Below are 15272 nucleotides of genomic sequence, written 5' to 3' on the forward strand. Positions count from 1 at the left end.
GGTCTGGGAAAGGGGAACCGAGGGCAAACAGGGCTGGGGAGGTGATGGGAGAGGCCAGGAGGGTGACAGAGATCCTGCAGGGCTTTGATGTTTTTACAGGATTTGGGCTCCTCTGTCCGCTCACGGAGCAGGTGTAGGAGGGCAGCGTGAACAAGCAGCACATTTCAGAATAAAAGAGAATAAAGAGCTCGTCAGGACTGCTGCCTCTGGCCTCTGGACATGCTCAGGCACTCCAGGGCTGCTGGGGTGCCTTGGTTTCCTGTGGTACCACCAACAGGTGCAGAATGGCCAAGAAAGAGGTTTTAACCTTGGCAGGAGATAACAGGTTATCTGGAGATGCTGGGCACTGGAATGTCATGTAAGCAATCTACAGCTCTCAGTATTCTATTTTTGATAATTGCTGAATCAGAGTGGGTTTTTTGTTTGTTTGTTTGGGGTCTTTTTCCAAGCTATTTATTAATTTTGTTTTAAAGCTTATCCTAAAGTTTATTTATGGGTTTTCTGTTTACATTTTTCCTTCTGATTTTAGTTATTAAAAAATCTGCCTCTTTGGAAGCCTGTATCCCCTTTAAAGGTCTGTTTTCTGTTTTGCTGAAAATGAATGCAATCAGTTCATGATCATTACTTCCCAGGTGACCTCCAACTTCCAGCCCAGGGATCATTAGCCCTGGCACCCTTGGGAGATGCCAGGTAGCTGCTGGATGCTGGGTACAGCATCACACTGGCCATGATGTGCCATCTATAACCACCAGACCTCAGAGAACTGTTTAGGTTGGAAAAAACCTCCAGGATCATGGAGTCCATTAACCCAACACTGCCAAGCCCACCACCAAACCATGGCCCACAGGTACCCACAGGGCTGGTGATTCACTCACTGTTTGTGTTGTCACTGAGGTGTGCGGTGCTCCCAGCAGATGTTTCACAAGCTGGCTGGCTCCTTATAAACACTTCTCTTCTCTCCACAGAGCCCAGACAGGTCTTTCAAGAGCTCCTGGCTCCTTTCTGCCCTGCAAGTTTTGTGCAAATTCCTGATTCCCTGTGCCAGGTTAGAGAAGCAGGCCAGGCAGCTCCTGCATTCAGGCCACAGGGACAATTCCCAAGTGTGAAAAATGCCAATCACTTGGTTTTAAAATTTTAAAATTTAATAGTAATAAAATGGTTATAAAAATAGTAATGTAATTAGAGTAATACAAATTTGGACAATTAGGATTTAGGACAATACGAGACAACAAAAACAAAGAGTTACGGACAGGCTGGATACCTCTTTCTGGGCAAAATAAGCCCGAAAAAGGACCCACATTAACAGTGGATTAACCCTTAAAAGCAACGGCCTGTTGCATATTCATACACCTCACACATGATGCATAAATTCCATTCAAACACAGGATTCTGTCTGGTCACTGTTAGTTTCTTCCTCTGAATCCTGACAGCGTCTTCAGGGCTGAGCAAGGCAGGAAGAAGTTCATTTCTCCTGATAATGGAGCAATAAATTCTCTTTTTCTGAAAGATTGAGTTGTCCTGTGGCTGCTACCTCAGTGCGAGTACCTCATTCCTTTCTTAAAAAAAATATCTCACACATACAGTTTCTATTTTAACATTATATTATAACCTAAACTATTTTTAACACACTACTTAAACAAATTAATACAGCATTACTTTCTAACACAACACACATAATATTCATTTTAATATTTGTGAAAAGCTAGTCATAAAACATGCATTTTTCCCACAAGCATGCACAGCTGCTGGCTCTAAACCCGGACTAACTATCTTGATTTAGCCCAGCCTTTAGCGGAGCTGGGAAGCTGTGGTGCCTGCCCAGCCCCTCCTCTGCAGCCGGGTGAGCTCAGAGTTGTCACCTCCCTCCCTTCAGGTGTCATCAGGCACGTTAATCTGCAAAGCCACCCCAAGCGCTCTGCTATAACAAAACCCAAACCAGCCGAGGTGGCGGTGCTAACAGGCGTGCAGGCATTACCATTTCCAGATAGATGTCTTGGAGAAAGCTTTAGGATTTAAAACCAGCACCTTCCTGAGAATACACCGCTACAAACCAACCTTTCAAATGCCAAAATTGTCCAGAAAGCAAAATGTTGGATAAGAATGAGCTGCAGGGGGATCAGAGGGATTGATTGTGGCTGTTTCAGGAGCAGGCAGAATGGTGTAAAGGTGGGAAAAATGTCTATTTTATGATTGGTTTTTCGCAAATATTCAAATGAATATTATACTTGTTGTGTTAGAAAGCTATGCTGTATTAATTTTCTTAAGTACTGTGTTAAATATAGTTTTAGGTTATAACATAATGTTAAAATAGAAACTATGCTATGTAAGATACTTTTTTCTAAAGAAAGGACTGGCACTGAGATAGCAGCCACAGGACACCTAAATCTTTCAGACAAAAAGAATTTATTGCTCCATTATCAGAAGGAACAAATTTCTTCCCACCTCGCTCAGTCCTGAGGATGCCATTAGGATTCAGAGGAAGAAGCTGACACTGACCAGACAGAATCCTGTGTTTGAATGGAATTCATGCACCATGTATGAAGTGTATGAATAGGCAACAGGCTGTTGCTTTTAAGGGTTAATTCTCTGTTAACGTGTGCTCTTTTTCGGGCTTATTTTGCCCAGAAAGAGGTACCCAGACTGTCCATAACTCTATTTTTATTGTCTCATATTGTCCTAATCCTAGTTGTCCAAATTTTTCTTCCTCTAATTACATTACTATTTTTATAACTATTTTATTACTATTAAACTTTCGAAATTTTAAAACCAAGTGATTGGCGTTTTTCACAAAGGTGTGACCAATGTCCCTGCTCCTCAGCAGCCCCCCTGTACTCGGCTCAGGGGCTTTGCTGCTGGGATCGGACCCATCCTCCGTGTCTGCCCAGTGCCACCTACAGCAGCCAGAGCAGAAGCTGCAGCGCCGGCAAAGCGATGGAAACAATTCCAGCACCTCCAGCAAAAGGTGTGTTCACATTGATGGTAAAAGGTTTTAAAATCATAGAAAATTTGGGGAGCTAGAGAGAAAGTTAGGCGTAGTATGCCCTGGGAAAATGTTAGGCCTTGTGTTTGCTAGGTCATGTGAAACTGCACCTGTGTTGTCAGTATATGATAAATAATTGTTAGATGTGATTAAATATAATTATTGTTTAAAGAATAATGAGAAACTCTAACACACTTTAACAAACTACTTAAGAAAACTTAAGTTTTCACAGCATAACAGCATAACTTTCTAACATAACACATATAATATTCATTTTAATATTTGCAAAAAGCCAACAATAAAATATGCACTTTTCACACAAGCATGCATATTTGCTGGATCATGTGAAACTGCACCTGTATAGTCAGTATATGATAAGTGATATAATTGTCAGTTGTGATTAGATATAATTATTGTTTAAAAAATCATGAGAAATTATGTTAGGGGCTTGAGGGGGATCACGCGAAATCCATGCTTGGATGAAACCAATGTATACAATAGAACAATGTAAGTTTAAGAATTAATATATGTTAATTATATTAATTAATTATATAACTGATATATGTTATATTCCATTATATTATATCATATTATATTAATAATTACAAAATAATTATAGAATATAAAACTTGTTCAGCTCGAAACCGTGTCGAGTCAGGTTTGGGTCTGTGCACCCCTGACACCCAGAGCTCTTCAATAAAAGCACCTGCCTATAATCATTCTGTGATTATGCGTTTCTAAACACCAACAACATCACTGAGTGGCCTTTGAGGAACTTGTTAGCACCGTGCAGGTGCGCACAATGGAGTGGAACCTCTTGGCAGCTGTTATTGCGTCTGCTGTGGTGATATTTCTAAACCTTCAGCAGCTCCTTCCCTCTATGACCTGTCCTGTTCCCTGCTTTGTGTATTCATCTTTCTTTCCAGGGAAGAGATGGATGCCTGGGAAGTGAGGAAAAGCCCTCCCTCAGGCTTGTGCCAGTGTTTTCACTCATGACTATTTTCAGGCAGTAACTCTGCAATGCCAGTGAAACACGAGGCAGTGCTTCGGTGCTTGAAATAAATGCATTTAAAATGATACTTCAGAAGTGTGACTTCTGTAAGTCACACCACTTGCTTTTTGGGGAAGTGGTTCCACAGGAGAATGAACCTTTTCTCTGGGAAGATCTTCACAGTTTTGGTGCATTTACAACCAGAAACATCTTTGAAATCTAAAGCTACATAAATACTCAGGAAAAGACAGACACAGGCTGCAAACTGCATTATCCTCTGGCCCTGGACTAGAGAGATCATCTCTGATGCCATTCTCTCCCACAGAAATTGCCCATATAACACTGGAACTGGTTCAGTTTATATTTTTTTCCAACTGTTGACTTTTCTGTTCTTGTCCAAATTCTTAAAAAGCTTCAAGCACTTCACCTACTTGTTTGTCTTCTGTGGAAAGATCAGTCTAAGTCCTGTTGTTACCCAGCTGTTTCCAAAAGGATGCCCTTTGAGCATGTGAAAGTCCTGAATTGCCAGTGGGCACCCCTCTGGCTCTCCAGACACAATAACGCTCTAGGCTAATCCTCCATGTGGGAAGATCCTAGAGCAAATGCTTGTTTCTTTTTTAACTCAGCAGGAGCTAAACAATTCCAAAATAAAAGTGTGGAGCTGGTTCAAGGTACAGCTGTTGCCCTCTAAAATAGATGTAGGGCATTTCTTTTAATCCTGGCACTACTGAAGATGCAGTGGGTCAGTAGTGTTTGATGCTACTGGTGGTTTAAAATATCCTAACCAGAGTTTTTATGTAATCCTTCTTCTGTTGTGCTGGCACAAATTTGTTAGAGCCACATCAGGGAACTGATTTGGTTTCATAAGGAACCCACAGCACTAAAGGTAAGTGTGTGACACACGGGGTAGGCTTGGAAGTGGCTGCATCAGTAAAACTGAAGCAAGAGAGAACTGCAGTGAGGGGAAATAACTTGGGTAGAGTTGCTGCCAAAACAGTGGCCACTCCACTTTTTGTCCCACACTCCCCTTCCCATACTAAAAAGGAGCTTGAGTGTGCTCAAAAAGCTGGAGGCTCCTTTGTCCCACACATGGTCACTGCCTTTCACAGAGCTGGTGACATCAAAGCTGTGCCACCCGGGCAGGGACTGCCAGATTTAACATCCCCACCCACTGGATTTACACCAGCAAAACTCCAACAGGCTGAGGTGACCTCCCAAGCACCCTGCATCCCAGTTTCCTAGTGAAACAGTCAGTAAACACACCCATTTCCTTTCCAACAAAGTCCACTTGTCCTGTCACAACCTCCATGAGATGTGATTTGCAGAGCCTCAGTGTTTCTCTTTTCCCTCCAATTTCCCTCTTTTCCCTCTGTTCCTTGGGGAACAGATCCCCAAGCACTGTGTCTATGATGACATCCTTCCCACCTGCCCATCCTTTCCAAAACTCCTTGGGAATCTTGTGGATGTGAGCTCAGAAGCTGGGGATACTCAGTTGAAAGGATACCAAGAGCTTTTATTTAATGACATCAAATACACATGCAAAAAAAGGTAAATATTCCCAAATCTAACCAGAGGCTTTCCCTTTAGGGGGCTTTGCAAATAGGGATGGCTTGATCTGGTCTCTAGACAGACCTCTCACTGAAAAAAGCCTTGCTGCTCTTTCCTTCAAAGTGCCTCCACATTTCAGTCCCAAAGACATCAATCCCATCTTCAGCTTCTCTAAACCCAGGGCTTCCAGCTCAGCAGCAGAGTTGAAGGCCAGCAGGTCTATTGGTTCTATCTCCTGAAAAGAGAAAAACAATTGAGGAAAACATTCAAGAAAAACAGGAGTTCAAGAAGCATTTGGACAATGCTCTCAGGTACATGGTGTGATTCTTGGGGCAGTCCTGTGCAGGGCCAGGAGCTGCACTTTTGACTCTTGTGGGTCCCTTAGACCTCAGAAGATTCAAAACTAAATGAGAAACATCAGTTTGCTATCTTGCCAGCAGTTCAGTAGCTTAACCTTGGCTTCCAGAGGCACAGCAAAGCTGACAGCCCCTTTATAGCCTGATGCAGAATATAACCAATACACCTCCAGCAGGAGCAGGAAGGAGGATCAAAGTTATTTCTAATGCAGTCATGCTGTAATTAAAGAAATTTATTAAGAAGCATCTCTTTTTAGTAAGATTAACCCCAAAAAAACAAGTTGTGAAGTTCACATCTCATCCTGCCACTAAAAGAAAATGTGGATTAAAATTTCATCTCCAAAGGGAATTGGTATTTTTGCCAATTGAGTGAAGGTAAAAAGGACCCCTACAGATAGTCTAGCCCAACCCAGAGCCTTGTCTACAAAAGACCATGGAATAGATGGAATAATTCAAATCCTGGAATTTACTAACACACTATAAAGGACACCAAAATCTAAGCCCATTTGGTTCAATATTTAAATGCACCTACTGCTCTTATAGTCTGTACCCAGAGCAAGGAATAACAGCTGTGGGAATGAGAGAACTCCCCTTATGCACTTGGCAAAAACAATTCTTGCCAGTAAAATCAGAACCTTTGTCCTGCTAAGCATACAAAAACCAACTGGTTACCTCATTATTCTCACCCTACTTCTAAAAAAGAAAAAAAAAGGAAAAATTCATCAAGGACTGCTATAAAAATATTTCCACCTGCAATAACAATCTGCCACAGCATTGGTGGAGTTTCCTGTTCTAGGAATAGAAAGTCTCACAAATACTGAGCAAAAGGTAAACAGTGAAGAATGGTAAACATCCTGTTTAAAACTTGCCAGCTCTAATAGTACAGTAGATGACAAAGTTCTAATTGATCAGATTACATCCTTGGTCTTTTCCCCATTGAACTGTAATGAACTTTCCCACATCAGAGTTCATTTGTTGCCAGTGGCAGACTTTACACCCAAGGTGAAAAAAGGCAGAAAATCCCAGTAACTCCCTAGCCTGAAAAAATGAGCTATAATTTTTTTTATTGCTAGAGTAAGCCCAGATTCATTATCCCCACAAATCTTAAACAGTAATATGATGCAAGGACCCATAAAGCAGAAGTATTGGCTGCCAAGTATCAGTTGGGCTTTCATCAGTCCAGTGGGAAAAGCTACATTGCTGGAGCTTGTTTGCTTCTTGAGCTCATTTTCTCCTACTTACTGTGCTCTGGGACTGGTTTGTTTCCTGTGCCTTAGCAGGAACATTTTCTTGCTCTTCTTTCTGAGCTTGAGTCACTCCATTCTTTCCTTGGGTGTCTTCCTTTGGGGCCTCTGTCATTTTGCTGTTTTCTTCAGACAGAATTCCAGCCTGCCCACCTGTGCACACCTCTCCTTGCAGATCTCCTCCAGGACCTTCAGGCTGCTCCAGTGGTTTCTCACTTGCACTGGTAGATGGACTGTCCTCTGCTGAAGCCCCAGAGCTGCTTGAACACTCATCTGAATTCCCAACACTTCCATTAGCACTGCTGCCTGATGGACAGCTTCTGTCAGATGTACAAGGGGAGTCATCCTTATTGTCATCCTCACAGCCTGAGCCTGTGGCCTCATCCAACCCTGGCCTGGCACAGGAAATATGTTACAAATTAACATGCATCTATCTTCACTTTTTGTCTTTTAAATATATTTTTTTTTTGGCCAGATTTCTCTTTCCCAAACCATCTTCAGAGAGATATAAGGAGCTACTCCAACAGCTATTTAGGTTAGTTTAGTTAATGGAAGAGCTATCAATATTGAAAAGGAGCTACAAATGCCCAAAACAGGTATTACAGCATTCCCAATACAGAAATGACTGGAATCTTTGACTTCCCTTCCATGTTACATCAGATGAAAGATGCCAGGGGAGAAAACCAATCTTTTTAGGTTCATGGTAAATTATAATTAATTTATGAAGAAAAGGATAATAGGAAGTAGTAGAATATAATCATTTAGAAGGGGTGGGGGAAAAAAGTATCTATTTTTGCAAATGAAGTTTGTCTGCTCCATCTGGGGCAGAATTGTAGGAATGCAGAAATGTTTACTTTCAGTTCTTTGATTTAATCAGTTCACTTTTCTTATTTCAAGTCTACATGTCAGACTAGACTCTGCTTACTAGTATGTATCTAACTTCACATCCTTTTTAAGGTTTAAGGCTGAAATATAAAAACAAGGTATAACTCTTACCAAGGACATTTTCTTTTTTCAGATTTTGTTTCGCTCTTCCCAGGCTCACCCTGACGTTTCCGACTCTTGCCACTTTCTGATGACACTGCTTTGCTGGCAATGACCTGCAAGCCTTCAAAACAAATTTGAAAGTGAACTTCATCAGGACACAATTAATGTCTGGTGTAAATTCTACTTATCTTTTCACTTCAGATGCAATTTAAAACACTAGTGGAAAGAATCACTATTGGTAACATAGACTCAAAGATTGAACATACACTGAGTAGCAGCAAAAGCTTTCCTACATGGATTTACTAAGAGCCAATTAAAATTGGATTCTTGAACTGAACTATCAGGTTCTTCATCCCATTCAGCCTCAAGGTTCACAACAAGAGAACAATATAGGGACAAACAAAGTAACTATAAAGACCAGGAAGTGAAACAAGGTATTCTGCAGCTCGATCCAATATCTAATTATATCTAGTTTTTATACACAATCTCTTTATAATTTCACTGGGTAATTCTTACAGCTCAACTAGCAACACCACCTTCACAGAAACTGGCTCTTAATCTCAAAACTGATCTCAATCTTAGAATCTGGCTATGTGATCTAGCTAAGCAAGATGAAGCATCACTTGTATCATGTCACGCAGTTCAGGGTATGAAAAATGCGTATTTTATTACTGGCTTTTTGCAAATATTGAAATTAATATTGTATGTGTTATGTTAGAAAGTTATGCTGCATTAATCCTCTTAAGTAGTGTGTTAAATATAGTTTTAGGTTATTACATAATGTTAAAATAGAATCTATGCTATGTAAGATACATTTTTTCTAAAGAAAGGACTGGCACTGAGACAGCAGTCACAGGACACCTCAATCTTTCAGAAAAAAAGAATTTATTGCTCCATTATCAGGAGAAATGAACTTCTTCCTGCCTCGCTCAGCCCGAAGATGCTGTTAGGATTCAGAGGAAGAAGCTGACACTGACCAGACAGAATCCTGTGTTTGAATGGAATTTATGCATCATGGATGAGGTGCATGAGTATGCAACAGGCTGTTGCTTTTAAGGGTTAACCCTCTGTTAACGTGGGTCCTTTTACTTGTTTATTTTGCCCAGAAAGAGGTACCTGGACTGTCTGTAACTCTTTGTTTCTATTGTGTCATATTGTCTTAATTCAAATTGTCCAAATTATTATTACTGTAATTTTATTACTATTTTTATAACCATTTTATTACTATTAAACTTGTAAAATTTTAAAAAGAAGTGACTAGCGTTTTTCCCAAGTAGAATTTAACAGACACTGCAGACAAAGAGGAAAAATTAAATTTCAGCAAATTTCGCTGAAATTTAAGATTTAACTGAAAAAAAAACAAAAACAATTCTTGTTTAAATTTCCCTACTGGAGTGAGGCTAGAGAGGCTCTCAGCGTGCAGTGTGCCTCCGTACCGATGCGCAGCGACTCCTCCTGGCGCTCGGCCATCTCTCGGTACTGCCGCTCGTACTCGGGGTCGGTGAACGTGTGCCGCGGCTCCGCCAGCTTCCGCTGCAGCCGCTCCAGCCGCCGCTGCTCCTTCTCCGCCTCCCGCTCCGCCTGCTTCTTCACCCACTCCGCCATCCTGCGGCGACACCGCCCCACATCAGCACCGCACAACGCGCCCACCCCGGCCAGGCTGGGAGGCAAAGGGAAAAGGGAACAGCACCCAGGGGAATGACAACACCCAGAGGAATGAGTGAGGAAACCCACAGAGACTCTGATACAGAGAGGAGAGCAGGGTTTAGGGAGGCATTGGGAAATGACAACAGCACCCAGCACAATGACTGAGGAAACCAAAAGAGACTCTGCTACAGAGAGGAGAGCAGGGTTTATTCTGAAAACCAGAAACAGCAGTTAAGTTCACACATCCCCAAGAGTGTGGTCTTGCTTCAGAGAGAACTGTGAGAATTGCACACAGGGAATTGCGAATTCTGCACCAAGAGGTGTGGAACAGTCTCTCAGATTCAGGCTACAGTAAAATCACATCTGTTTTTGTAATAATAGAATTACAGTCAGGAAAGCCCTGCTGGCTTCCAGTCCATCTGCACTTAAGATTTCACTTCTGCTCTTTTTAGTACTCAAAACACCATTTCATGGCTACAACAGGCAATCATTTGACCTCGTTTGTAAGCTACAGGATGAGGTTATTTTATCATTTCAGCCTCTGAGGAAATGCCTTACGCTTTCTCGTGATTGACATCCCTCAGTCTCCTCCCACTGAGATCCCGACAGGCCTCTCTGTTTGTGGTCTTCTCAATCTGAGCACCCAGGGCTCGCAGCATCGACCCAAACCCTTCCAGAGGAAAAAAATAAACAGGAATTAGCTACACAGAAACATCTTGTCAATGTGAGGAGTCCAGCTTAGGTTGAATTCTGAGATCTTGGCATTTATATATATATGTGTTTTTTAAATAATAGAAGATAAAGTCACTACTGAGATCTTGGCCATTTATATATATATGTGTTTTTTAAATAACAGAAGATAAAGTCACTACTGAGATCTTGGCCATTTATATATATATATATATATATATATATATATATATGTTTTTAAATAATAGAATATAAAGTCAATTAGGTCACATAACACACTCAAATCACAGACCATTTGTACCTGAAATATTCACACTCAAATCACAGACTATTTGTACCTGAAATATTTGTCCTAAGTGACCACTGAATGAAATGTGGCAGCCTAAGGTGACAGGTCCTTGTCAACACAATTTCAACTCTGAAGTCGCTCTGGTGCATGCTACAGACTTCTACCAACAGAGATAAGCTGAAAAGGGATGTGAGGAAGATCTGGACTTCAGCTTTCCTGGTCAATGCTCAGCTTTGCACAAACACTTTGGTTTTAGTTCAGAGACTTTGTATCAGTCATACACACAACAAGAGGTCTGCCAGTATCTGAGTTCTCGGGCTATCAGTGCAGACTATGGCACAGCAGCAGTTTTTAAACCTAAGAATCTAATCACTAAGAAGCAGAATAAACAACAAACCTCCTTTTCCAGCACAGAGTCTTGGCTCCAGGCTATAAACAACTCCACTCTGCAACTCATCTTCATCGCTGACCAGTCGCCCATTGCACTTCACATACAAGCTTTCTTCTGGGATGTTCTTAAAAAAAAGGAGCAAAACTGAGTCAGATCATTGAGCCAGAAAAAATGAAACATTCTGACAAAGAAAACCATTAAGCAGTCATGTTTTCTTCCTTCCAGAGGAGCAAAAATAAAATCAGACAATCTGAAAAGCATGAACACTCTCTAACGGTGCTTGTTTTAATTCCCAGTTACCAAAGGACTGAATACAGTGTCTAAATCAGCCTGCAAACATGAATGGGGAAAAACGGCGCAATGGGAAAAATTCAGAAACAACCTGTGATGATCTGACCATAACCTTCATTCCCTGTCCTCCAGTGCCACTAGCGGGAAGGAGATAAGGGGAAAGAAAGAGTGAGGGGAGGAGGGAAGGCATTTTTAGGATTTCTTTTACCTCTCATAATCCTACCCTGACTTTGACTGGTAATAAATGAAGTACATTTCCCCAAGTCAAGCCTGTTTTGCCTGTGATGCTGAGAGATCTCCCTGTCCTTATCTCTATCTTTGACCCCTTTTGTTACATATATATATTACACATATATACATAAATACATATACACACATATATATAAAACATATATATTTTTCTATCTCCTGTCCAGCTGAGAAGAGGAAGGAGAGAGCACCTGGAGTCCTGCCAGGGTCAACCCACCTGTGTTTATATATAAGCACACACACATATACATATATAGATATGTGTATATATATATATACATATATATATATATGTGTGTGTGTGCATATATGTATATATGTCTGTATATATATACATACACACACACATATACGTATACATATATACACATATATATCTGCATATATATGTGTGTATATATATGTATATATACACATATATGTATATGTACATATACATATACACATATATATACACATACATACATATATACATACACACACATATATATATACAACACGTTGATAAGAGGCTACAGGGCTCTCTTACAGCAAACCCTGCTGCTCAGCGAAGCGACAGCACCGAAAGCAAGGCGCGCACAGGTGCGGATCGCGGCTCCGCGGGTGCAGGCGGGCAGAGGCCGCGAGCGGGCGGCCTGCGCAGCGCCGCGGGCACCGGAAGCGCAGCGCCTCCCGAGGCCGGAGGGCCCCACACCAGCTCCCCGCTGCCCCGGCACTCACCAGCTCCCGGGCGCGGTGGCGGCGGAGGCAGAGCACGGAGCCGCCCCCGGGGGGCAGCGGCAGCAGCCGCGCCCGCGGCCCCAGCGGGTCCCGCACCCACAGCGAGTCCGGTCCCGACGCCGCCATCGCGGCGGCCCCGGCGGTCACGTGACGCGGGGGAGGGCGGGGCTGTGGAGCTGCCGCCGCTCCCCCTCAGCCCCGCCCGGCGCCTCCTGGTCCCTTTTTATCGCATTTTATAGTTCGGCGTTCCTTATGCGAACAGTTCAAGGAGAATCCAGGCAGCCCCGCCGTTCTAATCCGCGGAATTCCTGCAGCCCGGCGGGTTGTGCGGCCGTTCCCGAGCCCGTCACGGGCGGAGCCGCGCCGTGGCTCCCGCTGGCGGCGGCGGCGGAGGGAGAGCGGGGAGGGAGCGCTCGCGCCCCCTCAGGGCCGGGCCGGGGGCAGCGCCGAGCGCCGCCAGTGTGGGAAATGCGGCGGGGACCGGCAGCCCTGCATTGTCCGGCAATGTCCGGCATTATCCGGCAAAAACACGGTGCAAATTTCACGCGAGGATTTGCATTGCGTCCCTGTGCATCTTTCGCCTTGTTTACTCCCACACGCGGTTTTGCGTAGGCATGGGAACAGGCCCGGAACTCTGGTGCCCCCTGGGTTACATAACACTCAAATCACAGGCTGTTTGTACCTGAAATATTTGTCCTAAGTGACCACTGAATGAAACTCGGCAGCCTGAGGTGACAGGTCCTTTTCAGCACAATTTCAACACTGAAGTCGCTTTGGTGCATGTTACAGAGTCCGGGTGACTCTAGGGTGATCCCAGACATGAGGACAGACAGGGAGATAAATTCATCGGGAACTGCCCTGCAGAGAAGGATTGAGGATTCTTGTGGGTGCACAGAAGGCAGCAGGGAGTATTTCCAGTCCAGAAACCCAAACACATCCAGGGCTGCATCCAAGGAAGCACAGCTGGCATGTCAGGAGAGGCATTTCGCCCCCTTTCCCCTTGTGAGAGACAACAGCTCACTTCGAAAATTTAAAAAGGTTTATTAAACCATAACAAAAGTACAACAAAAGATTACATAAGGACAAAGCTGCAACGCTGGGAGCTGCCCCTGGAAAAGCTGGGTGCTTAGGCAACCTGCTTTCAAAGATCCTCTGTGTGGATGGTTATGTTGAAGATGAAGACATGGAAGAGATAGTGTCACACCCCTGTCACTTTATCTCCCAATAACAATGTTTCCTGCAGTGCCTTTTTGTTTCATAGCAGCATGGACAAGGACTGTTGCTCACAGTGTCATCTGCCCACTTCAGGTGTGTCCCCAGTCGAGGTGGGAGCTTCCCTGCCAGGGTGGCCCCTGGAAAATCCCTGTTAGCAAGTGAGACAGGCTCCTGTGCTGGAGCCTGCAGCTGAACCCAGCTCTTAAGCACGGTGCTGGTTTAGAAAGATGTGTGTGAGCTGCTTGGCTGTTCTCAAAAGTTTGGTGATACGGCTGTCCCACTTCATAATTTGAATGATTTTTCTTTAAAGTTCACTCTCTAAAAAAACACAAGGTTCATTTTTCACATATTGAACCTTTTTAATTTTCGAATTTGTTTTCCTTTCTTTGGTTTTTTAATTTATTTTATTTGTTTCTTCAGCCTGCTGAAGAGCCCTGCTGCCTGGCCAGGCCTGTGCCAGCATGGGTGAGTGGTTCTCATGCCTGGGTGTCTTAAGCTGGTGTGATAAAGAAGGAGGAAGCTGGGAAACAAAGAGGCAGAGAGGTGACTTGAAGTGGAGACTTCAAAATGTAAACAAATGAGTAATAACTTAATTAAGGGGAATCTCCCCATGGGTTTGTCTTGGCCAACTCACAAATCAAACATCACCCACCATTTCTTACGCTATAATTTTAGCTAAAATATTTTTGTAAAGGATTCTGACCCAGTCCAGACAATCCCTTACTGCCTTTATTTGCTACAACAGGTTGATATTTCTGAATGATGTGTCATGTTGACACAGTGGAGCCATTCAAACCCTGTGTGTCTGTAGCCTGCAAAAGCTATGGTTATTTTTTGCTGCATCAGGCCCAAATTCAGTTGACATTGTATTTTAAGTCATGTGGTAGGGCTTGTTTCATGCCATGTCTGTGGCATGCCACCTGATGTTAAATTCCACCAAATCTGGGGTATTTTTATTTATTTGTGGTATCTAATTGAAATGTAATAGGTGAATGTGAAGTATGCATGTACACTTATGCAGATGAATAAGTATTTTCTTCTGATCTGTGGGATTTCACTTGCATTCTGAGGGCATGAATCATTTCCTCCTGTGAAACTCCTGTTCTTGGCATGGAGGGTGTGGAGCTTGCCAGTACAGGCCAAAGAGGTGGAGTTGTCCCGGAAAGAGTTGGGCCACAGAGCTGCCCTGTGTCACCCACAGGCTGTTTGAGCTGTGTCTCTGAATGTTTCAATCTACTCTTTTATCTCTGGGGTTTTGTATCACCTCAGTGAAAAGTGGACCTAAAAAGAGGGTCCTGAGACCCCATCCTGAGAGATGTCCATCCATGACAGCAGCCCATCATTCCTAACTGTGACACCCGGATTCTGCTGCAGGTCAGAGCTGGGGTACCCTGAGAGCAGGAGAGCTGACAGCACTGGGGTGCTGCTGACACAGATCAGGCCCTTTGCACTCCTGCACCACCCCCTCACAGCTGGTTTGGGGCCACTCTGCCATTCCCTGTCCAGTGCTGGGCTTTGTGGTTGGGTGGTTGTACCTGCCCAGATCCCTGCACACACTCAGACTACCAGCAAGCAGCATTTAACAAGCAGAGGAGTGGTTTCCCTCAGCTCAGACCCTGCTCTCAGGATTTATGCAACACCATTCAGCTGGTTCATGTCAGTGGGCGAGTGTTC

General features: G+C 43.4%; 1 protein-coding gene across 1 annotated transcript; it reads right to left on the minus strand.

The window, feature by feature from the left end:
- Window positions 1-5463: 5463 nt before the first annotated feature.
- Window positions 5464-12612, minus strand: SDE2 (SDE2 telomere maintenance homolog). The gene is made up of 7 exons (XM_064709499.1): window positions 12384-12612; window positions 11130-11247; window positions 10312-10423; window positions 9543-9712; window positions 8116-8227; window positions 7118-7514; window positions 5464-5754 (listed from the first exon to the last, which is right to left on the minus strand). The coding sequence occupies exons 1-7, from the start codon at window positions 12507-12509 to the stop codon at window positions 5536-5538; spliced, it is 1254 nt and encodes a 417-aa protein (XP_064565569.1). The 5' UTR covers window positions 12510-12612; the 3' UTR covers window positions 5464-5535.
- Between the last annotated feature and the right edge of the window lie 2660 nt (window positions 12613-15272).

Source organism: Zonotrichia leucophrys, chromosome 3 (assembly GCF_028769735.1).
Source record: "Zonotrichia leucophrys gambelii isolate GWCS_2022_RI chromosome 3, RI_Zleu_2.0, whole genome shotgun sequence".
NCBI lineage: Eukaryota > Metazoa > Chordata > Aves > Passeriformes > Passerellidae > Zonotrichia > Zonotrichia leucophrys.